Source organism: Acomys minous (assembly GCF_964271855.1).
Source record: "Acomys minous genome assembly, chromosome: 11".
In the NCBI taxonomy this organism is placed as follows: domain Eukaryota; kingdom Metazoa; phylum Chordata; class Mammalia; order Rodentia; family Muridae; genus Acomys; species Acomys minous.
This window is the reverse complement of record NC_140492.1, coordinates 55,478,266-55,505,673: the sequence shown is the minus strand read 5'-3', so window position 1 is coordinate 55,505,673 and position 27,408 is coordinate 55,478,266. Positions and strand designations below refer to the sequence as shown.

The 27,408-nt window shown below is 47.4% G+C and overlaps 1 protein-coding gene across 7 annotated transcripts in view; it reads right to left on the bottom strand.

Annotated features, from left to right (window-relative positions):
- Positions 1-27,408, bottom strand: part of CASR (calcium sensing receptor) — a 71,250-nt gene that overhangs the window by 25,724 nt on the left and 18,118 nt on the right. For 5 of the 7 annotated variants that reach the window (XM_084802263.1, XM_084802262.1, XM_084802258.1 and 2 more), the window contains exon 2: positions 1,702-2,129. In XM_084802263.1, the coding sequence (XP_084658389.1) occupies positions 1,702-1,889 (188 nt within the window). In that variant the 5' untranslated portion in view covers positions 1,890-2,129. Of the gene's footprint in view, positions 1-1,701; positions 2,130-8,815; positions 8,963-14,666; positions 14,833-27,408 lie in introns of those variants that run through there. The other 2 variants (XM_084802257.1, XM_084802261.1) reach the window with 2 other exon arrangements.

The window sequence follows — 27,408 nt, the reverse complement described above, 5'->3', positions numbered from 1 at the left end:
GGAAGTCAGTTCCGCCAGGAATAACGAAGGCAACGTTTGTCCATGTGAGTCGTAGGAAGATACAGTCAATATTAATGCCATCCTGCATTTATTTTTTTCCATATTCACAAGAAAAAAAAAATGTGAAAATGTTCCTGGCTTTCCTTACGGCATGAGCAGAAATCCAGTTTTGAGGGTTAATGTTGATTTTTACTTTACTTTTCCAGCTATCAGGGGGTTGAGAAGCTGAGTCACATGTGATGTGGGCTCAGGGCCTCTGAGGCTCTCCTGTCTGAGTGAGGTGACGCTCTGTGGCAGTCACATCCTGCGAGGGAGCTGACTGTGGCTGGATGCCACAGTCTAAAAGGGTCACAGTTAAGGAGGGAGCAGCGGGGGTGGGGTGGGAGGATGTGTGTGTGTGTGTGTGTGTGTGTGTGTGTGTGTGTGTGTGTGTGCGCGCGCCCTGGCGCGTGTGTGCAGGTGTACAAACAGAATGGTCAAGTGCCTTAAAAAGTCACATATGAGAGGAATTGATACTAAAACAAAGGCTATTGGCTTGGAGAAGGAAAAGTGTAGGGGGACACATTAGCTGTCTTCAAGTATTCTGAGAGGCCACAAGGTCCCTAAGCTTTCTACGATGTCCCGTCTATACCAGGTACATTATCTGTGTGTGACAGGGAGTGTGGAGAATAGGACAGAAGAAGGGAATTCAGCTTTTTATGAGAAAGACGTTTTAACAGAAATAGTTTCAAATTGTAGTGGGCTGTATTTAAAAAAGGCTTGCTTGAGTCTCCCTCCCCCTCCTTCTCTCCCTCCCCTCCCCCCCCTCCTTCATTTTGGTTTTTCAAGACAGGGTTTCTCTGTGTAGCCTTGGCTGTCCTGGACTCACTTTGTAGACCAGGCTGGCCTCGAACTCACAGCGATCCGCCTGCCTCTGCCTCTGCCTCTGCCTCCCTGAATGCTGGGATTAAAGGCGGGCGCCACCAGGCCTGCCTACTACCCTGCTTCTTTTAGCTCTAAATTCCCTTGATAATGACGAACAACAAAAAAGGGCGAGGCAGCTGATATTCATGGATCACTGGAGCATGTAGGTCAAAGAGAAATTTACTACAAAAGTTTATCAGCTAAAATGAGCTTCTACCGATACATGTTTCATTGATTTTTTTGATGAATGAATAAATTAATTAATTTTGCAGCGTTGAGGAGAGAACACAAGTGCATTCTAGGAAGAGTTGCACCACTAGTCCAAATTCCCAGCCCTAGGTATTTATTTATTTATTTGTTATTTCTATATTTGTTCATGTTTTTGAGACAAGGTCCTGCTGCTGAGACAGGGTCTTGGTTTGTAACCTGGAACTCTCAACTTCCTGCTCCAGTGATGGAAATGCAGGCTGTACCATCCTGCTCAGCTCCACTCCTTCTCAGTCTTGCACTGAAGCAACACTACCACCATATGCTGTTTATCACTACAAGAAGAAATGATGCTCCGGCTACCAAATTATTGGCCCTTGACAGGCCTGTGTTTTCTATTCCTCATCCTTGGCATTTTTTTTTTTGAAAAAGAATTCTTTAGAGAAAGAAAATGAAGGGCCAAAAAGCCTCAGGATGACAACCATTTGTTTTCAAAAAGAGAGAAAAGGCTTTTAATGCCCCTTTGGGTCCCGTGCAGCTTTCCTCCAGCCACGGAGAGATGGACAGACCCTCCACTCGGCCTTCCCTTACCTAATGCACTCCACAGACTCTGGTCTTGACTTCAGATCTTGATCTTTGGCTGCTACTCCAAAATGGATAGGGAAGAGACCCCCAAGGATAATGTCCCCCTTCTTTTGGGCTCGCTGGTCCGGCCCATAGGCAGAGGAGTGCCAGGTGAGAGCCAAGAGGGCCAAACAGTAGCTGTACCACGACGCCATGGCTCTGTCTTCTCTCCAGGGAGACAGGTACTGGTGGTTTGGGGGCCTGAGAACTCCCCCTACCCTCGGTTGCGGTTCACGCCTTCTGGTGTGGACACATGTCTACAGAGTAGTTAACGACAGAACAGACGGGATGCTGTTTGTTTCTCCATTTCTACCGCCTCCATTGCGGGGGTGTAGGGTGGCTGGTCCCCGAGTCCTGAGAAGCGGCATCATGTAGAGGCTGCCCGGAGCTGTTTTCTAAAAGAAAAGAGACAGCGAATTCAGCTAAACCTGTGTCCCATCTTAGAATCATCACAGAAGGAGCCTGGAGTTCCCGTTTAGAGTGGCTCAGGGGGACAGCAGATTGAGAAGCAGAGCTTTGAATGACAGTTTTACAGTCGTTAAAGTGTGACATACAGAAAATTGCAGTTGCCCATACCGCAGGGCTGTATCCAGTTTTGAAAGGCCACATTCTAAGGAGGCTATCGGTAAGCGTAGCCGGCTCCGCGGCTGCTTTTTGAGTTCAAGTAATCACTACACCAGCTGATGACCTGAGGAGCTGAGTTCAACTCCTTGAAGGTGAAAATGAACTCTTAAACGTTGATCTTAATACATGCACAGTGGCGAACATCGTCAGCAGGCCCCGCCCCTCCGAGCTCCCTACAACTTTAAAGGGCAAAATTTTTTTGGCGATAGTGAATATTTTCTGAAGAAGCATTGACTAGAAATCAACTCCTCTGGTAGTCCTTGCCCAGGATGCCTCATGTGACGTCACCATCATGTGACCTTACCACCGCCTTGGTTCTGCGCACACAGGAACTTGGGCACTAGCCTGTCATCACACTAGGTGACCCACCTAAGGTGCCCTGGAAATCACAATGGTTTTGAAAATGCCTTAGCTTGGATCCAAGACAATTGTGTGTATGGACTGCAGGGTTTTGTTGAACATACAAAGTTTTCTGCTCTTAAACAAACACAATGGCTTAGCTATGGAAAACAGGCGTTTACTCAATAAGGAAGTATTGCCGTTCTTTGGCATGTGTTGACTCATTGTATCTTCAGATTGTATTGTGTCAGAAGGTTTGTTTGTTTGTTTTTTTTTTTTCTTCAACATTGCCATTTTAGTTGCTGACTTGAATGTCTTTAAAAGAAATTATTCAATGAATTTTGGCTTGGAATGGGGTAGATTTTCAACAGTTTCTGATATGGTCCTAAACAGACTTCTGCCATTTTGTATTTCATAAGTATATGAAGTGCCATGTTCAGTATTTGTGATTATAAATGAAATACCAATGAACTCTCAATAATATTGGAGATGAGGCATAATTTTTATCTGAGATTTAATTTTTATGTAAAAATAAATAAACACATCTATATCATCAGCATGCAAATTTGCTGATGTCTTTAATAAATGTTAAAATTATATGTATACTGAATGTCCTATAGTTTTTGCTTGTTTGTTTGTTTTTTAAATATACATTCTCTCTATAGGCCTGGCTAGCCTGGAGCTCTCTATGTAGACCAGGCTGGTCTCAAACTCACAGAGATCCTCCTGCCTCCGCCTCCTGAGTGCTGGGATTAAAGGCATGTACCACCACTTCTTAGCTCTTTAAGTTGCTTTTGGTCAGAGATTTTTTTTTTTTTTGGAGGGTGGAGTGAGGTGGGGTCACAGTAACAGAATGAAACTAGAACCCTAAATAATTGCTTTAGATACATTCCTTTCTGGTTTATTATCAGTAAAGATTTTTCTCTGTGTGACTATTTTATGTGCCTACACACCTAAGGCCATATCAATTTTGTTTTTCAGGAAAAAGTGGTGACAAGTGAAAAGGCATTAAGAAGCCCTGTGGTAAAAGAGTCAGGTAAATTACGGATCGGCCATTGGATCCGGGGAATCCTCCTGAGGTTGTCTGACCAGCCTGCTAAGAACCCTCTGCTGTGTTCATCCGACATCCCAGCTCTCTCCTGTGTGGGTCAACACTGACTGCTTTTTGATGTTGTCTCAATAGAGTCTTTTTTCAAGTTCAGGGCCAAGGACTGTACTGTCAACTGGGCATCTTCATCTGGGCTGTCCCTCCCAAACTGCTTCATCTTAGCAAGCCCTAAGTGCCCCTCCCTCCAAAATGCGTGTTTCTTTCATTGTTTTCTATTACAGAAAATTATTTCGCACCTACCAAGAAACAAGCTTAGGCCCCATCGTTGCTCCCTTGCCAAGACATGACCACACTCGATCACTGCAGAACTTTCTTTCTAAATTCCTCTGGGACTTAGAATTCTCCCCGTTTCCAAGGGCATTTATTTATTTATTTATTTATTTATTTATTTATTTATTTATTGTACCTGAACTTTTACATTTTTTTCCTAACTGTGAGGAAATTTTTATTGTCGTTGTTGGTCTTTTTGTGTTGTTTTTTTTAGTTTGTTTAGCTTTTGAAACAGGTCTGACTAGGTTTGGAGGATATTTTTTATCTCGTTGTGAAGCCTGAGATTGTGAACTGTAAAAACCTGTTTCTTGTTTGGTGTGGTTCATCCATAACACACACCTTCAATTTGAGAAATCTCTGTTTATTGCAAACAGATGATTATGGTGTGGCTCAGACCTAGTGCACACCTTTAGCTGTCTGTACACAGGATATAATAAAATTAACCCTAGGTCAAGAGACAGAGCAAGCAGCCAGCTGACCTTCCTATTCAGCTCACATCCTAAAGGAAAAAGTCTTTCTTACTCAGATCATATCCCAAATGGAAAAAGCCAAAACCCAAAACCCAAAACCCAAACCTAGAAGCCCCCCAAAGCCCAAAAGTCAAAAGCCAAGGCCAAAAGCTTGCTAACTCAGTTGACAACACAGGAAAAGCCAAAGAGCTCCATTTTCTTCTCCACACTGTCTTAAATACTCTTCTCCCAAAGTCCCTCCTTTCTACTTAATCCCTCTTAGTTGGTTTCTGGTTTCTTGATCTGCCTCTTGACCTAGGGTTAATTTTATTAAATCCTATATACAGAAATCTCTTGGATGAAAGATGTGTATGCTAGGGGTGAGCCACACCAAACGAGAAGCAGGTCTTTACAGTTCACAATCTTGGGGTTCACATTAGGATCACATAGGTAGATCAGAACGGCCAAGAACTCCGATGTAGCTCGGGCTGCCCTCAATCTTGCAATTGTCCTGCATTGCTGAGCCTCAAGGTGCGCAGGTGCACCACCATGCTGAGATTCCGCCTTCCGTCTTGTCACTTGGCAGTGTATCCTTGCAAGCTTTCACACTTATCAGAAGGAAGCGCTGGGAGCACAGGCTTCTAGTTAAACCTGGATTTGACTGTATTTCTACTGTGTCTCAACGTGGGACTCTGGGCAAGTTGCTTGACCTCTGTGAACCCTTATAAACCATCAGCACATTGTAAACTTCTAGAGATGGTCAGCCTCGACAAATCTCTTAAAAGTTTTTGTATTACACAAGGTCACGTAAGGCTGTGAGTGTAGTCTGAGAAAATTCTTTCCCTGTACCTTCTACTTAGCTCTCTCTCTCCTCACCCCTATTCCCATTAGCATCCTTTGTTCCTAGACAGCTTCACTTCTACTTCTGTGCCAACTACACGTACATAACTTTATGTGCACTTCAACACGTTATCTGCAGTTGCATCCAGCTCCGGCAAATGACATACCTTTTTCTTTAAAAAGATTTATTTTTTTTTTATTAGTGAGTGTGCACCTGTGAGCTGCCCCACTAGGGTGCTTGTTGCTAAACTCAGGTCCTCTGCAAGAGCTGGAGGCACTCCTAACTGCTGAGTCATCTCTCCAGACCCCAACACCATCCTCTTTGTGGCTGAAATAATTCCACTGTGTATATAAACCATAGTTTAAAATCCACCCCGTTGCTGTTGGATACTGAGGTTGCCTCCACTCTTTAGTGTTATGGATATTGCTGCAATAAACGCTGATGTGCAGTTACTTGTGTGATATGTTTATCAGTACCCAGGAGTGGAATATCTGAGTCATGTGGTAGATTATTTTTTACATTGTTGTTGTTGTTTCATTTTGTTTTTGTTTTGGAACCTTTACTCTGATTTCCATAGTGGCGGTACCATTTTACAGTTCCCACACCCTCTACAAAGATTCCCACCCACCCATCCTTGCCAACATTGGTCACTACTTGCTTTCTCGACTGTCTTTCTGACGGGAGTGAGACAGGCTTTCAGTGGAGTTTTTGTTTGTTTGTACTTCTCTGATGGCTAACGATGTTAAAAATGTATATGCTTATTGGCAACTTGCATTCCATCCTTTGAGAGCTGAGAGTTCACTCCATTAGCCTATCTATTGATTGAGCCACTTGGTGTGTAGTACCTTGAGTTCTTTGTATATTCTAAATATTAATTCTTTTTACAATGGTGTAAAAAAAAAAAAACAAAAGGTATGCATTGGAGAAAAGACAGTTTCCTGAACAAACAGTGCTGGCCAAGCTGGGTAACTTGCACACAGAGAATGAAACGAGGTCAGTGTTTCTCACTCTGTTCAAACATTGAATCCAAATAGATCAAAGGCCTTAGGCTAAGACCCGTCAGAGGAAAAGGTCCAGGACCCACTGTGAAGGCTCTGGCTTGGACAAGACCTTTGTGACTGGGACTCCAGTCGCTCAAGTAGCAGCACCGAGGCCCCAAGCAACAGGAAAAACCTTTGCTAGCTGCCCCTCTGACTAGGCACCGCCTGCTTTGTGCTTTACCCTCCGCCTCACTCAACTTCTTCCGTTCTCATGGCCTCCTAGGAGACTCTAACAGTCATTCTAGCCAACGGCACTGGACTCCTCCACCCGGAAGAGAAATCAGAGATAACGAACTTCCCAGAAGTTACCTCCGGAAATATCCAAACACCCGGGAACATTTCAGTTTTTTTGCACACTGCCATCTTAATTTTGGATATTTGGCTTCATCTTATGGACCTGGCATGCGTGCTTGTCTACACAGCTTAACATAGAAGTGTGCAGAGGCCTGGCAATATAAAGATCATCTGCACATATATAATCACATGTAATTCTGTCCTCAGGCAGTTGTTTCTGGAGAGCGTCAGCATTTACCTCAACAAGAAGGAGTGAAAAACAAGCTACTCCCTCACCCCCAACCTTCAACTTTCTTTCTTTGAACTAAATCAAACAGTGACTCAGGCACTGTTCTTAGCGCTGTGTCGAAAGCAGCAAACGTCAACTGTTCGTCAAATGAACACGTAGGAAAAGCGAGTGCTTGGAGAGAGACAGACACTAACGTGAATTAACCAGGCATTGTGCGAGCTCCTACAGACCCCAGCTTACTTTAAACTTGCCAGTGATTTGGCAAAGAAGTAAGACCGAATCCACTTTGTAGGTGAGAAATAGACTCCCTGTAGACGCGGCTTAGTCAGGTGAAAACGCCGGTACTTGAAGCGAGCCTGCCTCAAGAACTCAGAATTTTTAAGGAGCCCTGTGCACCGAGTTAGGTAGAAGTGAGAACATCGTGACCGGCTGGAGTCACTAAGTAATTAAGTTATTAATTGTTTCCAGTGACGGATTAGCTCCTAAGGGAAGTTTATTAACTTCTAGTCCACGCAACAGAAACTTCTTGGTAAGAGGGAGCAGGTGCTGGAAGACGTGGGGTCAGTTTGCAGCAGCAATCAGGGCTGCCAGGCTAACGTGGTCTCCGTGCAGCCCTTTTCGGTCCTGACCAGTGACTAATTTGCTTTCCGAGCTGAGAGTCACCCTAGGGCCTCTCTTCTTCTCCGTCTCATCTCACAGCCATGCCCTCCTGCCCCGTTCTGCCCTCATCCTTCCCTCTGCCTTGCCCTGCCTGCTGCTGGTCCCTGCTTTGGACTCCTATCATCTCCCCTGCCAAGAGCATCCTTCCTTCCCCTCTAGCCCTTGCTCCCACTCCTAGGCTTGACAGTTCGGGCAAGTGTGGACCAGCTCGTCTGCTTAATCTTGGCTTATTCATGGCTGTGACCTTGGCTTACGTTTGGCTTGTAGCAGTGAGACTAGACAAGCTTGCGAGCGATCGCTAATAACACTTAGTATCTTATTTTTGCTTATGTGTGTGCGCCTCTGTCTCTCTTGCGCAAGTGTGTGTGTGTTGGGGGGCGGGGCTTAGTGTAGACACGTGTGAGTGTCGAAGATGACGTCAGACCTCCTGGAATACGAACCACAGACAGTTGTGAGCTATCCTCCGCGGCTGCCAGGAAATGAACTCAGAGCAAGGGCAGCTAGCATCCCCTAGCCACTGTGCCATCTCCTCAGCACCAAGACTTCAGTTTTAGTATTTGTATCTCATATCTTCCCTCATTTTTAATGCCACTACAAACTCATTGTTAGCAGGAGAAGTGGCTAAAAGAAGCTTATCTTCCTCTCTCTCCTCTTCCTTCCTTATGATGCGAGGTCATATATTACATCTCTGCCAACAGGGTTTGGGCTGGTGCCAAGTGGTAGCTTCTAGGAAACCTGCTTAGGAAAGCCAGTCCTTCATCCCTGCATCACCTCATTTGCTCTGTTGCATGGAGGACTGTGTGACAGCTGGCGCCCAGCTGGAACCCAGAGCCACATTCTAGGGAAGGATGGCTCTGGCCAGTGAACCATCCTGACCGTCACGTGACAGAGAGCACGTTTCTGACTTGTTTAAGCCCTGGTTTTTCTATATATTTTTTTTCTTAACTAATTATTCCTAACAGTGCCTGTCCTGGGGCACAAACTCATTTGTTCTCCTCACATTCTGTTTACTCCATTTAAATCACATCACTCCTATTTGCCTTCCTAAAAAAAAAAAATCACCACACGCAAAGCCAAGGCTAATATTTGCTTTGTTTTGTTTTTCTTTCTAACTGGCAGACATATATCGGAAGCAGCTGGTTCCATGTTTAAGATGTTCTTGCCATCATGAGGATGTCATGAGGGGTTTTTCAGCACAGGCAGGTGATTTCTTATGGAGCTCCCTACCTGAGAGGCGATGTGAGCAGACTGTGCTCCCAGGATGAACTGAGTCACAGTTTTGTAAGACAAGCAGCACCATGGGCGGCGCAGGGCCTGTCTCTTCCTCATTAGGCCACTTGCCGGCCTACCACAAAGTGCCACCAAGTAGTGTATCTGATGTTTAGTAGATAATACAGATAAAAATATTTGTTAAATGAATGACTGACGTGTAAGTGGTCCAGGGCAGGTCGGCCTGGGCGACAGAGCAGGGATGGAGTCACCGCACGTGACCTAAGGATGCCTGTGAGTGCGGCTTCTTCACAATCCCAATTACGTCTATAGTGTTGAACAAGGGGCTGAAGCTGAATGGATACTTTACAAAACACACACACACACACACACACACACACACACACACACACACACTCAGTTGAATTTACTTTTGCACAAGTAGGAGGCCCTTGGCTCGTCTAAGATCCACAGCCCAGATCAAGCTGCCAGAGGATGAAGACAGGCTAATTACTGACATTTGGACTTTCAGTTTTCACCAAGGTAAACCCCTCCCTTACCTCCCTTAGGCGGTGACATTTCTGGAAGCCATATAATTCTCCTGCCTAATGACTTTGTCTATCCAGAGAACACCCAGGGCACAGATCTCCCCAACACGGAGCCTGTGCATATACTTAAGACATGGCAAGCTCAAAAACCGGAATTTCTCAGCTTCTGGGTTTTAGAAATAATATTTCTAGACTGCCCATGAAAGACAAATGGAAAAAAAAATGTTTACAAAGCCAAATTGATTTCCAATGGAGGTCACCTGTCTTTGTAGGCTGAGCACACAGATTTCTCTCTGGCTTATGGTAATCTTTGCCCTCTCAGTCACACTGACTGTGGATACAACCTCCAGGGATCAAGCCACTGTTGTGGAAAGGTGAGATGTGCATGCTTTAATGAGGATGAACGGGAAAAATAACCGGGAGAGGTTGAGTAATGATCTGCAAACATGTGTGTACCTGGCTCTGGTTGCAGCTTTTCTTACTCTTGCTGAGGGTGCATCCACAGTAAGAGGTTTCTGTACACACTCGCTGCCCAAGAATTGGGGAAGGTCAACCTATCTGTCGTCATCAATGCCAGCATCCCTCACCAACATGACTGTCCCCAGGCTTGGGCCAGGCTTCATTTCTTCTGTTCCAAGGTAGGACACCTCTTGTTTTTACAATGAGCAGGGGGCTCTTTCAGCACTGTAGGGAGCACAAACCTCCAGGTCACTCAGCTGCCTCCTCCTAGCCTGGCTTGTTGGCTGGCTAGCCGTACAGGTTCTGCACCCCCACCCTTCCAAAAAAAAAAAAAAAAAAAAAAAAAAAAAAAAAAAAAGAAAAGAAAAGAAAGAAAGAAAGAAAAAGCCCTCCCCGACAACAGGTGTGACTTTTGGAGAGTCCATGCCTCATTTAGCCCTGGTAATGGCTTAATTGAGTTGGAAAAAATGCAAGGGCAAGAGCGTGATAAAAACCAGCTGAGCTGGGTTCCTGTCACTTGATAGGGAAAAAAAAACCTATGGGGAAGGGAGGGAGAGAAGGAGGGAGATGGATGCACAGGAGTTGGGAGCAACAGCCTAGGACTAGGAGCGCCATGGAGAGAAGGCAGATACAGTGAATGAAGGCGAGGAGCCGGGGTCCTGACTTCCATCACCCTGCATTAGGAGGGTCCCGAGAGGCGCACAGCGGTGGCTCAAGGTGGAGGGCTGCATGTACGTGCCCAAAAAACACTCGTCGCTGTGTAAGGAGCTCACGATACTCTCAAGGAAACAGAAAGAAAAGAAAGAAAGAAAGAAAAAAAAAGGAAAAGAGAGCAATGGAAGTGTGTAAGTTCATAGCTAAAACGCGCGCAGGATTTTAAGAGAAAAAAAACTTCTTATAAGGGGTTGTGGCATGGCCCCTGCTGATGGCTAGTCTCCAGACAGAACTGGGTGAGCTACTGGGGCACGGATCAAGACTTTTTCTCTTGTCCTACTTCACTTCATGCCTAAGTGAGCTCTGTTGATGGACGTGTGGACACCCAAAGGGTTACTGAAACGGTTCATTTGAACTGCAGAGATACCCAAGGCATGCCTTTATAAATATAACAGACCTTCCATGAGTACCTGTAACTCCAGCTCCGTGGGACCCAACACCCTCTTCTAACCTCCATAGGCACATTAAAAAAAAAAAAATGGCTGTACAAATGACCACAAATGTTAAACACGAAAAGCCAAGGGGCTTTGTGCCTAGTTATATGGCACAGCTTTCAGACGTATTTTCGGCAGTCTGTGCTCGTGGCTCCTGCACTGCACGTCCATTGGCAGGCTGCCTCTGCTTCATTTTTCCTTATTGCCTACGTCTCCCCTTTATCTCTCCTTTATATCTCCCTCCCTTGAAGTAACCTTTGATTTACAGCGTGACAAACACCAAGACAGGCGCACAAACCATAAGTGAATTCTCAGTGTGTGCAGACATCCATGGAGTTGGCTTCCAAGCAGAGAGAGATGGAGACTCGGAACCTCGGAACCTCGGAGGCTGACCCAGGTCTCTCCAGGCATGATGCTCCCTCCCCCTGGGGACCAGAGCTGACCTCCACTACCAGACTGGTTTCTCCAGCTTTGAACTTCATATAGATGGACCTATGTATTCTAGGCTCTTGGCTGCACACACGCTAAGCAAGCTCTCCTCCCAGCTTTAAGTTCCCTCCTCCTTCTGTGTCTGGGTTCCATTAACACCCTTACAAGACTCAACCACATGGTAATGAGGAACCTGTTTGCTTTTCCTCTTCATCGCATAACACAGCCATGTGCCAGTCAGCAGCGGGACAATGGCTCAGGCATGGAGGTTATGAAAGTCAGTTGCAGTGCCCTTACAGGGGACCCACATGGCTTAGGTTCGTCACTCAATGTGTCTTCTCCTTTTAAAACTGTTTTCTCACTTGTTTTATGTATATGGCTGTCTTGCTTGTATGTATGTCTAAGCACCACGTGTGTGCCTGGTGCCCTCAGAGGTCACATGAGGGTGTCTGATCTGGAGAGGAGTTACAGACAGTTGTGAGCTTCTATGTGGGTGCTGGGAATCAGACTCAGGCCTCTTGGAAGAGCAGCCAGTGCTTTTAGCAGCTGAGCCATTTCTCTAGCCCTCCCCACTTTCCCAGCCATTATCAAAAAAAAAAAAAAAAAAAAAAAAAAAGAACAGTTTTAAAATTTGAGCCAGAGCCTCACTAAGTTGTCCAGGCTGACCTTGAATTTAAAAAGCCTCCTATCTCAGCCTCATGTAGGGCATCATTATCAGGCCCAGTTTGCCTTCCATTTAGGTGTGTGTGTGTGTGTGTGTGTGTGTGTGTGTGTGTGTGTGTGTGTGTGCGCGTGCGTGCGTGAGCGCGCGCAGCCCTGACTGCCCTGGAACTTTGACTCTGTAGACCAGGCTGGCCTCACTCAGAGCTCTGGCTGCCTCTGCCTCCCGAGTGTTGGGATGGAAGCACCACTATGCCTGGCTGTACATTTTTGTTTGTTTGTTTTTTGTTTTTTAAAGTTAGCTTGCCAAACAGCAGGTTTCCATATGGAACGTCCGTGCGTATTTCATGTTGGTTGGTCCTCATCTCCCTGTCCCCTTTGCCTGCCGCACCTTTTGTCCATGGCGCCCCTTTCACTTCATTCTGCTGTCTTTCCCGTTCTCCTTCTTTGGAGCCTCTCTGGCCCCCAGTGTCACGGACCCCTTTAACTCCTCCTCTTAGAGGCCAGCATCTGTGGATGAGAGAGAACTTAGGCCGCGTGTGTCTTTCTGAGCCTGGGTTATCTAGTTTCAACGCCTTCTATTTCCACCCATTTTCCTACAGATCTCATTTTTATTTATTTGCCTCCTTTTTATATTGTTATATTGTGTTCACCTGTATTCCTAAAAGTACTAGAATGTTTTTTATTACTTTAAACTTTGTAAAAGAAGACCATTCTGTGTACAGTCTTCTGACACTACACTTTCACGTCGTCAAGACTCATCTGTCTGTTTCTGCTCTAAGTCATGATTTTGGCTGCTATATGATGCCTCACAATGTGACTAGATCACAGTACACTTGTTCATGCCTTCTCAAAAGGGCATTTGAAAATTTTCTTTCTTTCTTTCTTTCCTCCCGAGACAGGGTTTCTCTATGTTATCTTGACTGTCCTGGACTCGCTTTGTAGACCAGGCTTGGTCTCGAACTCACAGTCTGTGGACGACCTCTATGCAACTTATGCAAATACTACTAACTTTTTGCAAAATTTTAAGGATTTAAATGACATATTTCCACTGGGGGGATAGGAACAAAGTTTATTTTATATGCATTTGAAGTTATAAAAGAATAAACTAAAAATATTTGAAAAGTTAACTAAAAGTCTTAACTACTTAACTATTTTAGAATTAAGGCTGCTTCTCTTGCTTGGTTAGCCCTGCCATGAAAAATCAGAGACAAGGAAAAAAACCCAGAGAAGAGACAAATGCTCATTTTTGAGGGGTAGAATTAAGTCAGCCTCCTTGTTCCAGGCCTAACAACTCAAAAAGACTTCATTTCCAGAAACTTCAAGTTATTTCATATTTTTTCTAGAGATTTATATTAATATCCCATAGACCTTTCCATCATCTTTTAGGGCATGCTAACAGTCATGGGTATCATGTTTTTTAACTGACCTTGGTCTGAGAGGAACAGCTTAGCTGATCTTAGGGCACACATTCGTGGGCCTGCTCCCTGTGATGTCACAACGTGGCTGATCACTGTCCACATCCCTGTCACCCAGGCTGTGCGTTTGCCTTTTGGAGAAGTCCTTTTGGAATCCATGTCTGTGTTTTAATCTCCAACTGTATCACTTTGCAACTGGTAAAACCGAGCTTGATTTTATTTTTGAGGAACCATGTCTCTTGGTTAATTCATTTTGAATGTTGTTCCCAGTTTAAAAGGAACTCAGCTCCCTGTCAGGAAATATTTATAGACTTACTAGCTGGCCTCTCCAGGTTTGCCCAGGTGTGCCTTGAACCACCCTTTAAAACAAACAAACCAAATGGAAAAACCAAATCCTGGAGTGCCACAGTTGCCTCTGTGAAGGGTCTCCATTAGTGATGTCACCTGCAGCTGTCCCTGAGGGAGGGCCTCTCCTAGAAAAAGCAGAATTTAAAGCAAATGGGAAAGCATTTTCCTATCTGTGCTAGGAATTTCACCCAGGGCGTTAGCCTTACAGGCAAGCAGTCTGCTGCTGAGCCAGGGCCCTAGCTTAAGAGGCATCATCTGCTTACAGAAACCGAATACTAAAGAGCTGTGGTCACCAGGTTAGGTGCAGGACAGTGAAGCTTAACTTGTTCCTGGGCCTGCAGTGGCAGCAAGTATGGAGACTGGCCAGAACTGTGGGTTTCTAGTCACATCCACCCACCGAACTGGAAGCCCGAGCTTGTGTAAGTTCCCTGCTTGGAACTGATGCTCACTCAGGTCTGAGCATCTCAGCTAAATTATCCATTATCTGCACGCGCCCAAGGTCATATACTGTTCTAAGAGCCCCAATCCCTCTGAATCCAAGAATGATTTCTTTTTGTTTTAAACGAATCTCTTCGGCTCCGGCACTATAATTTCCCAAATGTAACCAACCGGCCAAGCAAAGATGCACCTTCAAGAGACAAAAGGACTTCCTGTCGGTGTCCACCCCAAAATCAGCTTCCCCCAGATCTATCTCATGCAACAAGCTGCTCAACAACAGTGAAACTGCATTCTAGAAAAATCACTCAGAGATCACGACGCTACAGCCTTGTGAATTTCTGTGAGACAATGAAATGAAACCACTGCCCACAGGAGGCAGCTCCCACCCTCCATCTCAGCCACACGAAAGGAAGGGACTTACCTTTGTGGTTGTTACACCCTCCACCCTTTCCCAGAAGGAGCCTCCTGAGGTCCATTTTTAACTTGAATCTCATTATTAAGGCCCTTACTCAGACATGACTGCTGTTTTTTTTTTTCTCTCTCCACAGTTTTCCATTGGTCCCAAATAGGATGGTCTGGGACTCTTAAGCAGGGCGTTGGGAAATCCCCTTTGCAGAGCCCCCCCCCCTTATCCACCACTCCCTGCCCCTTCTGGTCTCCCAGGAATGCTTAGGCCCCTCCTCGGGCTGACTTCCAGCATTCTGCAGTCTGGTTTGTGCTTCCCCGGTGCGCCCTGTCCCTCTTGCCCTCACCCGGCCTCACAGCTGGCCAGCATGAATACAGATGACCAGCCTTCCAGAGTCACAAGGTGGCCTTGCTACTCAGAGGCCAGGATGACAGCTATTTGACTCCACTGCCCTTTGGAATGAGATTTGATCTTCTCCTTCTTCCTCTCCTCCATCCCTCTTTTTATGGTCATCTTCCAGAAGTTTCCAAACTGCTTTTTAAAATATTTTATTCGTTTATTCATATTACATCTCAATTGTTAGCCCATCCCTTGTATCCTCCCATTCCTCCCTCCCTCCCGCTTTCCCCCTATCCCCCTCCAATGTCTGTGACTGAGGGTGACCTCCTCCCCCTGTATATGCTCATAGGGTGTCAAGTCTCTTCTTGGTAGCCTGCTATCCTTCCTCTAATTGCCACCGGGCCTCCCCATCAAGGGGACGTGGTCAAAAATGGGGCACCAGAGTTCCTGTGAAAACCAAACTGCTTTTTAAAAGTCTTCTCCTGGTCTCTCTGTGGGTTGTCTAAAAGTCAAACACAAAGGTTCATGCCACTTTTTCTTTCCTAGTTTTGTGTCACTTTAAGTTGATTTCATAACATCAGGACTCAGCTCAGCCCTCGGGTGGCTTGTTTGTGTCAACACACCTTGTTAATATACAAGCACACCCCCGCCTCCGGTGGCTTACTTGCATAATGTCTCCCTGTTTTTGTGTGTGTGTGTGTGTGTGTGTGTGTGTGTTGTGTGTGTGTGCGCGCGCGCGCGTGTTCCAAGGGCAGTTTGAGTACTTATGGCAAAAGCTAACTGGCCCACGAGGTCTAAAAGGTTTACAATTTGGCCCCTTACAGAAAAGTCTGCAAGAAGCTGGGCCCCAAATCCCTGCTCCTGTCACAGCCCAGACAACTCAGCTCTAACAACTAATGCACCTGGCAAGAGCTGCACTTTCTTGCAACTTTAAAGGAGTTGGTTTCCCCAGGATTCTTGAGAGAAGGAATCAGTTTGATGGTCTAGCCACGATTAGGGATGGAGGTTGGTTCTTTCTGGTGGTTGTCACCTGACTCCAGGCACCTGGAGCTGTGTTTATTTACCATTTGTTGGCAGGAACAGAATAGAGTGGGAGCATGAGATGGTAACCCCCCCAACCTCCCCCACTTCCTCCACCCCCCCTTCCCCCCACTCCCACCACCTCTCCATGCCCCGACCACTAGAAAGCCTTCATCTCTGAGGGGAACTCAGGCTGTGGGTCTGACTCAACAGCAGAGCACAGAGCTTGTCCCTGACAGGTTTCCCAGAGGGGGCCAGTTCTAGGACATAGGGCGTCCCCTCTCTGTGAACTGACCTAAAGGGATTAGGTTAGTTCGCTGGGGCTTGACTGACGAGCAGAAATGTCACTTACCATGCAGACCTAAAGCTGGGAGGGGGAGGGGGAGGCACACAAGAACTAAGCCCTCTTTCTGCAGAGAGGGGAGAGGACTGGCCCACTCTTGGTTTAAGTCCCTTCTCAGAAAACCTCCCTGTGAAATTGCTGTCTTTTGTTTCTCTTCCTCGTTTCCTTTTTAGCAACAGGCACCTACCTTGTGGAGAGACTAGGGGAGAGCAATCAGAGAAGACAGGCTGGCGTGAGTGTCCTTCAAACAGGGCCTGCCTGGGTGGGTGGGGAACAGGCTTGAGGCAAGAGGTAGGAAATGAAGGGATGCACAGCTTGGCAGAGCCGGGGCCGTATTGGCGCACTCTTCAGCCATGCTCTGTACTACTGCTGAGCTGGAATCAGGCAGAGGAGGACGGCTGTGGGGTAGCACATGACAGAGGTGCTAGATAGGGCTGGCAGGGGAGCCCAACTTGTTGATACGGAGATACATTGTTAACTACAAGTGTATTCCTACTTATTCTGGGATGCATGTGGCCTATTGGCTGCACGTGGAACATCTTGATAAAGGACTGGGGCTTGTGCTGGGTGATTTGTGGGAGGGTTTGCAGAAGCTGGCCTCTGCACGCTGTCAGAAGCAGCTGTCAGTCAGTCTCTGCAGCTCTTGCCGTGAAGGAAGGCAGGCTAGAGTGAGGCTGGGCCTGAAGATGTAAGGTAGCGGCTACCACTGACTGGAAACCAGACCAGGGAAGTGACTGGCGTTTCTCTTGATTGGACGACGTTAAAGTTTTTGTGTTCACTCGGACACGATTGCAGGGTGGCTCTGCCTTTACCGCAGTCACTGGGTCTCCTTGCTTCACACTGCTGTTCTATGAGGTCACAGATGTTCAACAGGAGAGCACCAAGGCCGAACCAATAGGCCCCCAGAAAGTTGCCAAAACTTTCCTTTTTGGTACTGACTGCTTCGCTCTCTCTTTCTGAAGTCACAAAGGATTTTTGAAAACCATCTAGTTTACACCCTCCAGGTTCAGGGAAATGGGAACTCTGGGATGTTATGTGACCTGCCAATGTCACTCAGCCAGCAAGAACCACAACTGGTAACCCTGAGCCGCAACCCACACCCCCCCCCCGGCCCCCAGCACAGCCTGGTAACCCTGAGCATCCCCCAGCCCGCAGCACAGCCCAGTGGTAACCCTGATCATTCCCCCACCCCCAGCACGGCCTGGTAACCCTGAGCATTGCCCCAGCCCCCAGCTCCCAGCCCCCAGCACAGCCCAGTGGTAACCCTGAGCATCCCCCCACCCCCAGCACAGCCCAGTGGTAACCCTGAGCATCCCTCCACCCCCAGCACCACTCGATAACCCTGAGCATCGCCCCAGCCCCCAACCCCCAGCACTGCCCAGTGGTAACCCTGAGCATCCCTCCACCCCCAGCACTGCCCAGTGGTAACCCTGAGCATCCCCCACCCCCAGCACTGCCCAGTGGTAACCCTGAGCATCCCCCCACCCCCCAGCACTGCCCAGTGGTAACCCTGAGCATCCCTCCACCCCCAGCACTGCCCAGTGGTAACCCTGAGCATCCCCCACCCCCAGCACTGCCCAGTGGTAACCCTGAGCATCCCCCCACCCCCCAGCACTGCCCAGTGGTAACCCTGAGCATCCCTCCACCCCCAGCACTGCCCAGTGGTAACCCTGAGCATCCCCCACCCCCAGCACTGCCCAGTGGTAACCCTGAGCATCCCCCCACCCCCCAGCACTGCCCAGTGGTAACCCTGAGCATCCCCCACTGCCAGCACTGCCCAGTGGTAACCCTGAGCATCCCCCACTGCCAGCACAGCCCAGTGGTAACCCTGAGCATCCCTCCACACCCCAGCACTGCCCAGTGGTAACCCTGAGCATCCCCCCAGCCCCCAGCATGGCCTGATAACCCTGAGCATCCCTCCCCTGACCCCCAGCATGGCCTGGCTTCCATCAGGGCTCATGTCCCATCTTTTTAGCCCACACAGTCCCTTAGCTCCCCATTAACTTCAATTCTTCATGATCTTTCTCACCAGATTTTTTTTTAATAGCAGCAAGGTAACGTCATTCAGAACAAGGCAATAGAAAAGACCAGAATGAATGGAGCACAAGAGAGCAGCAGGCCTCGTGAGCGAAGACACACAAACGAGGGCCCTGCTCAAGGCTCTGCCTGTTGTGTGCAAGGTTTTTTCAGCTCCCTGACCCACACTGTCCACTGATGCATTCCTTCTCTCCCAACTCCACATCTCCACAAAGCCCTTTCTGACTCTCAGTGCTCTGTGCCTCCGCCCGCCACTTCTATTTCAGAGTCTCCTGTCCTTGTCACGCAGCCAGGATCCCTGGTCTGTCTTGTCAATATCATGTCCTCCTGTCAATCATGTGATAACGGAGAGCTGCTTCGCCCCAGGCCCGGCGGAGGCTCTAAGACCATCCTTCTTTTCCTAGCACAACTTAAAAAAAAAAAAAAATAGAAAAAAGGTTCTGAGAGAGATCCTTTCTCAGGTCTCAATAGAAACACGAAGCAGGCACAGTCAAGAACACACAAAGCCAAGTAAAAACGCTGAGGTGGTGCAGGTGGAGGGTGAATCTGATGATGCCCAGGCCAGCCTTCCTGTGATGGCTATCTGGGCATGCGGGCATGCTGGAAGAGCTGCCTGCGACCAGGGATTCCGGCTCAGGGTGGCAGCAGCCTGCAGCTGGTGTGTTCAAGGCCCTGATAGAAGAGAACCTAGGGTCAGCTGGGCAGCAGAACAGAGTGTGAGGAAGCAGGCAGTGGTCTCTTCAGTGTTAATGAAAAGTAAGCCTGCTCTTTCCAGAAAAATGCTCATACGCATATGTGATCCATTTGGGTGTTTCATGTATCTGAAAAGTAAGAGTGAATGATTTGCCCAAGGTCATGCAGACAACAATGGCGGGATGTGTATGTGTGTGTGTGTGTGTGTATGTGTGTGAGTGTGTGTTGCTTGGTGGTTTGATGGTTCGAGGGTTAATATCATGAACTGTTCTTCTAGAGGAACTGGGTTCGAGTCCCAGCACCCACATGATAGCTCCCAACAGTCTCTAACTCCAGTTCTAGGGCATCTGATGCCCTCTTGCCTTCATGGACACTGCATGTTTACGTACACAGGACGTACTTAGTAAACAGTAGCTCTTAATGTGATAATGTGACTCCCCCAGGTCCTTACTAAGCGAACTGAGGAGGAGAGTGACTGGATACCTCCCCACTGACTGCAGAATGCTATTGTGGGGGGGGGGGCTGCGCAGGAGGCTCAACTTCCCTCAGTGAGCTATGCTGATGAGACAAGACTGGCGGAAAGCCCTGCAAACCAGCTCACTGGATCAGAGATGCAAAGCAGCCTTAATTAGTGTTGTGAGGTATGTGTGGAGGTCTGGCAGTGTGACACTTCCCTACTCCCCAAGGTGTAGGGAGGGGTGTAAGTGGGGGGATGGGTGGGAATGGAAGTAGGGATGTGGGGGGAGGATTCTGGGTTACAAAGGTGGGGTTTCCCATCCTTTAATGATTCTGCATTCAACAAGACTGTGGAACACCTTGGAAATGTGTTCTTCTAAAGAAGAGAGCCCTTTTGGGGAAAAAAAAAGCCTGGAGGAGGTAACAGAGCACTGGAAGGGAAGGGGTCAGGCTACAGTGTGTGGCTCTGGGTCTTTTGGCTTTTGGGTAGGATGAATCGCCTATGTGTGGTGCTTCAGTAGAGGCTGAGTTAGAAGCTGCCCTCTGTCCCCTCTCATTGCCTGCTGCAGGTGAGGGTCTTTCTGCTGCGTGTTTCCCAGGGCCATCTGCCCCAGAGCCACAGCTCCTTTCCCCCTTGTCAGCAGCCCGCATCCGCCCGCGCCTGCCTCGCCAGAGCAGAAAGATCTCCGCGGGTCAGTTTGCAGCCTTCCCCGGCTTGGCGTCAGCAGGAGGGGTCGGTTTGGTTGTGTAAGGCATCTTTCTGAAGCAGTGGCCCTCTGGCTAGGAAACACCACCTCACCCGAAAGTCTTCTTGAGCCCACAGAGGCTGGGCTTCCCTGTTGGTCTCCAGGCATTGTTGACACCTCAAGACCAGTGAGATAACCTCTGCACCGAGTGAACAGACATAGGGTCCAAGCTGCTGCCGGAAAGTGTCTCAGAATAGTTCACCGTCACAGTCCCATCTTACAAATGGGTGGACTGAAGTTCCAAGAGGGAAGAGAGACTTGCGCTGACGACTGGGGGTGAGGTGTGGGGAGGATGGAAGCCATCTTATTATGTATTATCAGGGTGTGAAGTCTGCATAGAAGGGAGCAAGCCGTAGTGGGAAATGGTCACTCCCAAAAGTATTAGGATGTGTTCAGATGGGAGAATTTTAAATTTGGAGAAAAACTAGAAGTCATGTATCTTGTTTACTGATTGCTTAGCTGCTGCCTAGTGTCTGTCGAGCAAGGGTGCCGACTCCAGTGACCCCTGACCGTTGCCAGGGCCGGCATGGTTTCTGCCTTAAGAAATGTTGCAAACATTCTCCCTCCTTCCTGAATCTTCCTTGGGCAAAACAACTTAATAAGAAGCCAGGTGCTCTGTGTACCCCCAGGGCACACAGATATTGGTGGGTGTCATTATCAGAAGGGAAAACCAAGGGTCAGAAGTGAAGGAGCCTCTTTCCCGTCAGTACCAGTGATCTCATTTTACAGCTTCTCCTTTGAGATGATGCTGTTGCCTCTGAAAAGCTATTCCACAAACAGCTGCCCTTCTCCAGAGGATCTCTGTGATGGGCTAGGCAGGAGGGAGCAGGCCAAGTGTTTGCATGGAGACTGAGCTAGCTTAATGGATGTAAGTGGAAATGGGAGAAGACAAGTGTTTAATGGATAAATAAAGGCGCCGGGGTGAGTAGTCGGTAAAAGGCATTGTGTATTTGCTAGCACTGTCAGTCAAGTACTCCAGTGACGGAACAGATACACCGTCCCTGTGTGTAAGCGGATGAACTGGGGGAGACTCAGAGAGACGGAGAGAATGGGCAAGCACACTAGTAACCATGGAGGAGGGTGAGCTCAGACCTAGAGCGTGCTACTAGCCCCCCCATTCCCCCCCACCTCCCTCCCCACCCCACCCCACCCCCCCCACCCACCCCCGCCCAGGACGCTTGGCAGGCACACTGGGGATTTGTGTGGGTGTTATTTTTTGTCGCTTTCTTTTTGACAACAGATCACTAAAGAGTCTGCATCTTTAATGTTCAAGGATCTGTTGGTTTTCCAGTCTGAAGAATTCTGGACTCTGGCTCTCCACTCTGCCCCCTTGGGCCATCCGGGCCGGCGACGACTGTGGGCAGTGAAGAGAGATGGGCTCTGGGTGGGGGCAGGGTCTGGACTGAGATGAGAGGGAGCATCCTCAAGATAGTTCTAGAGGAGTGAGGACTGACGGGTGGGCAAGGCAGGGGATAAGTGGAAAGAAAATGAATGACAACCTTGTGTCAAACACACACACACCAACACCGTGCTGAATACATTTAAATTTAAGCAGATTTTTCTGTTTCTTTGAGACAGGGTTTCATGCAGCCCAGGCTGGCCTCAGACTCACTATGTAGCTGAAGATAACCCTGACCTTCTGATCCTCATACGCCCATCTCTCAAACGCTAGGATTACATGCATGTGGCGCCACACCTGGTTTATGCAGGCTGCAGACCGAAGCCAGGGTTTCAGTTATGTTTGCCGCCAACGGAGCTATATCCCCGGCCCCTTATGAGAGTCTCTAACAGTCTACAGCACGTTGTCAAACCCTCCAAGAGGAAGCTCTAGCAAGTAATGCGGAGAGTTGACAAGAAAAGCAAACTCCGCTCTGTTCCACCTTCTTTTGTCTTTTCCTCATTTTCTCCACAAAGTGTTAAGTCCGTGGCTTGCTTGACTCATTTGTGGCTGGCTACGATCACCAAGGATACTGGCGATAAACAAGGCTGCTCTGTATTATTTTTTCCCTAGAAAATTTCAGTCCATGTCACGCTGGATCCCAAATGTTTGAGAAGAATCAATACCCCTCGGCCCTTCACTGGCTCCTGGCCTGCTGTCATGAGCAGCCATCTTCCAGATGCCCCTGGGTAGAATGCAGCGTTGGCTGGGGTTGGGGGTTGAAGCAAAAAGCAGCAAGGAGTGGCTGGGCATGAACAGATTCTAAGAGGACATGCCTCTCTGCCTTGTCCAGTCTTTTTCTTGTCTTTCTGAAAACTATTTTTTATTAACCTATAACTTATTTCAGTCAAGTTTGCAGTTCTTAAGGATACAACTTTTTTTTTTCCCCCAAAGTGGATCCAGGTTACAACTATCCAGATTGAAACCACGACATTTCTAGCACCCCAAAGGTTCCCCAGTGTCCCTCCTACCCCTGCACACCTTCAAGTGCTGCTCTCTGCTTTCAGATCTTAGATAGCTTTGTCATCTCCCTTAGCGTCACATGTAACGTGTGGCAAGGAGCTGTGTGTTGCTCTGCGGTTAACAGGCTGTACCCAGAGGCAGCCATCACTCATGGCTCAGGCTCCACATGTGCTGATGGGCAAAGCTAGAACACACCTTCCTGTCTCCAGGAGCACGTCGGTACACGAGCCTGCTACTTGCCACGGATGCTTCGTGCTTGATCTTACACGCAGGATAATGTGGAAATGGCAGAGAAACAACAAGTATAAGAGCCAGCAATATTCTAAAAAGATTCCCTCCAAATGCCCTATTCCAATCAGCCCGCAAGGCAAGGATTTCTCTGGCTTAACTTGCAAAATAATAAACGACATTGAGCTCACGCTATGTTCTGTTCTAGTGACGAGTCTCAGGTGTCTAAACATCTCTTCCAAGCAGCATGAGAGGTGGCAGGCCACCATCCCTCTACCTACCTTAACTCTTGTTACTTTGAGCCCCCACTGGCCCAGCCTTCCCAGACGCAGGTTTTAAATATCACAGATCAGGCAGCACTCACAGAAACCTGGCTCCACTTGGTGACCCCAGTCTTGGTGACCTATGGTCCGATCTATTACTCTGGGTACCCAGGTTGTCCCTGATTCCTGAGCTGGCTTGTGTCTCCTTACTATTAAAGCCTTGATCTTGCTCTTGCTCGGCCTCATGAGATATACCACAGATTCTCGGAGGACACTCGACTTTTATCTACAAAGCGCACCTGCTGTCAGCTCACCTCTGATCCACTGCGGTAGCATTAAACTGTCCTCCGCTACCCTCTCTTGAATGGCTGGCTCTTAACTGGTCTCCCTGCTTTTACTCTTTCTCTGAAACAGTCCATGCCCCTCACTTGTCTTGGAGACAGAGGCCAGATCATTCTGGCTGCTGTATGAAGAGGGAAATGTCCCAACTCTGTGCTCTGACCTACGTGATCACACACCAGGCTCCTGTGTCCAGCCACGCTGACTTCCTACGTGCTTCTGAGACATGCTGGCCTCCTTCACCTTGCTCTGTCTTCTACCTGGAATGCTCTTCCACTGACTTTTCTGAAAGTGCCCCTCTCTTTCATGTTTTACATTAAGCATCATCTTTTCTCAAGTTTGTATTTCTCATATACCCCCTTTATTTTCCTATAACATTTACCTATAATCACGCACTCCGTAATATGTAATTTATAATTAAGACAACTAATTTCTCTATTTAGTGGTTTATTATCAAATTTCCAGTTCCAAACCCAAAGTATGCCCTTCCCTGGCAGAGAGTTCCTCTTGTTCACAACTGAATCCTCATCACTTAGTAAGGAGCGATAGACAGTCACTGAGTGAATAAAATGATTCTTCACATTTCTGGCTCTCTGGAGAAAGCTTTTAGAAATCACACTTATTAATGCACACCTGTGGCTGTATGTGCTAGAGCACATGTAGAGGCCAGAGGGCAACTTGCTGGGTTTTTTTTTTTTCTCTCCTTCTACCATGTGAATCCCGGGGATTGAACTCAGATCATTCATCTTGGCCACAAGCGCCTTTTCCTGTGGAGCCTTGCCTCATAAAACTACTTTCTCATCAGATCCTACAGGTCTCTTAAGTAAGCCTTGAGTCTTTCCATTTCCTTCTAGCTTCACCACAGCACTCCAGGCTAAACTACCACCATGCCCCGAGTCCTGCGTCGACACTGACAGCCTGTTACGCCTACTGCCTGCTCCCCTCCTCAGGCCCCTTTCAACCCGTTCTTCTTGCAGTGGCATGGCTTTTGGGTACAGACACCTGTATTCAAATGGCCTCAATGGTTTCCTCCGCCATTAGGCTTTAAGACCACGCTTCTCCCAGCGCTCTTCGCAGCTCTCTGCCTGGCTTAGTTTTTTCTGCCCTCAGTTTCCTTTCTCTGTTCCATACCCCCACACTGCTTCAGATGTGACCGTGTCTCACTTCTTGCAGCCTCAAGGCCTTTGCACACATTTCTCCTTCTGTTTGGGATCTGCTTCTCCTCACTCTTATGCTTTGAATCTCGACTTAAATGTCAATGAAGAGAAATCTTCTTTATGGCCCTATATCTCTCATTACACAGGATTCTCCATAGGGTGAGGTGTGGTCTATCCGGCTGACTGCCCTGTTTATAACACATGGCAGAATACTTGGCATATGTCAATGGCTCAATAAGTATATGACCAACAAGTGAATTTTAAAAAGGGAATACTCTAAGTGGCAAAGTTATACCCAAAACTTGATTTGAGTAACAATGGCTCAGTTCTGATGAGTCACGCATCCATGTGTCCAAAGCCCCCAGTGGCTTATCCAATGGCATCCTTCTAACAAATGGAATCTGGAAGTTCTGTAACAGCTAGACTCTACTGAGCTCTTTTGACGTGTCGCATTGTACCAAATCCCTGAAATGTAGTTCTTCCAGCCATCATTACGTCATTAGAATGGTTCTGTTATTACCACCATTTCAAAAGATAACTCGTGTCTCTGTGTGTGTGTGTGTGTGTGTGTGTGTGTGTATGTGTTATAATATGTGTCAGTGGGTTAATCTCAGATATTTTCCTCAAATGCTCTTCATATCATCATCATCACCACCACCACCACCACCACCACCATCATCATCATCATCATCAGAACAGGTTTTCTCAGTGGACTAAAGCTCACTGATTTGGCTAGACTGGTGGTTCTCAACCTGTGGGCCGTGACTCCATTGTACAGGATTGAATGACCCTTTCACAGAGGTCGCCTAAGGCCATTGGAGAACACACATATTTATATTATGATTCATAACAGTAGCAAAATTACAGTTACAAAGTGGCAGCAAAAGTCATTTTATGGTTTGGCGGGGGGGGGGGGGGGTCACCACAACATGAGGAGCTGTATTAGAGGGTCACAGTGTTAGAAGGTTGAGAAGCATTTGCACCCCACAGGCCCTCCTGTCTGTGCCTCCCCAGCACCAGGATGGCAGGTGCATGCTGCAGTGCTGGCTTCCTAAAATGTCCTTGCTGGGGATTTAAACTCAGTCCCTCATGTTTTCAAGGCGAGCACTTAACTGACTGAGCCATCGCCCAGGTTCAGAGCAGCTAAAATTGTTAACCTTTCTTCCTGTTATTACACATCATGGGAACGCCTCAGCTTTCTCAGATTCTATTCTCCTGTGATAGCTATATCTATAATTATATATATAATTTAAGTATATATTAATATATATAAATTTTAAATATTGAATTAAAAAATATCATTTAAAAAATTGAAAACAAACCCATAAGCAAGCAAACTAGTTCTTATTATGTAGCCCAAGTGAACCTCAGACTCCTGATCTTTCTGCTGTTGCCTTCTGAGTGCTGATATGGACACGTGCTACTGAGCCAGGCTCATGATCAATGTCTGCATGGATTTCTGATCCTCAAAGAACTTCCAGGAAAGTAGGAAACTGACTGAGTCCTCCTAACACTGCAAAGCAGACGTTCTGGCTGGAGACCATTCGCTTGGCAGGCTGTAAGGCGCCAGAAATGGTGGGTGGTGTTACAACTCTGACTGTGCTCCCCAGCCTATCCTTGCTCCCCTTGCTCACCTCTAGCAGTGGGAATAAATTGGGTGAACTGCCAGTCAGGTCAAGGACGAGGCAGCGCGAACAGAGCAGAGGGGGAGAAGACAGCCTCACTCAGTGAGGCTTCGATGACCTGGCTGACTGACTGTGTCTGTGGACAGTATGCCCATCAAGAAACAAGATTGACAAATATACTTAAATATTAGAGCCTGACATTTGTGTGGCGCTTGACAGTTTGCAAAAGAGCTTTCATGCCCCTGACCTAATTTGACTCTCATAACAGGTTATGAAAAGTGGACATTATGAACATCTCATTAGAGATGAGTAAACAGACGCTCTGTCAGAGGGGAGGTGCCTGACGGAGGCCACAGCCCTCAAGTAACACAGCTCTGGCTCTGTTCCAGAGGTTGTGGTCCCCAAGACTTCTAACACATGTCCTTCACAGAGTCTCGCTGAGGGCACTGCTCGTCGGTCACTTCCGACATGGGTCCCCTCATGACAATCTCTGAGCTGTCCAAGAAAACCAATTATACCTGACTTGGCACTAGAATTTTGTCGCTCAGCTTAATCATTACCCATTCACCAGATCTAAGCGCCTCCCGGCAACCCTGGCCTATTTTGAAAACTCAAATCCTCTCATCAGAGTTAAAGCTTTGCCCAAAGCAATGATTTCAAAAGACTGGGACATGTAGACTAATGTCCAGAAAATATTAGTGATGGGATTTTTGCCTACTTCAAAAAAAAAAAAGCCATTTGATTTTTTGTTCTTTTCTTCACAATCAGGAATCTCTATGCCCTTTCTATCCCAAGTTGTTTAAATGAGAAGCAATGGAAACAGTTTTGATTTTTTTTTTCTTTTTGAGATAGGATCTCACTTTGTAGTTCTAGCTGGCCTAGAATTCACTATGTTGACCAACCTGGCCTCCAATTTACAAAGATCCATCTGTCTCTGCTGGGGTTGAAGGTGTGCACATCACAGCCAACAGAAAGATTACTTAAAGAAAAAACGCTGACACCGGAGGCACCAGACAATTCTGAGTTGAGGATACAGATGACGGTCACTTTCTCCTTACAGTTTTCTTTGCTCGGCTGCCTGACAATCTTTTGAGCTCTGTGCAGGCATCA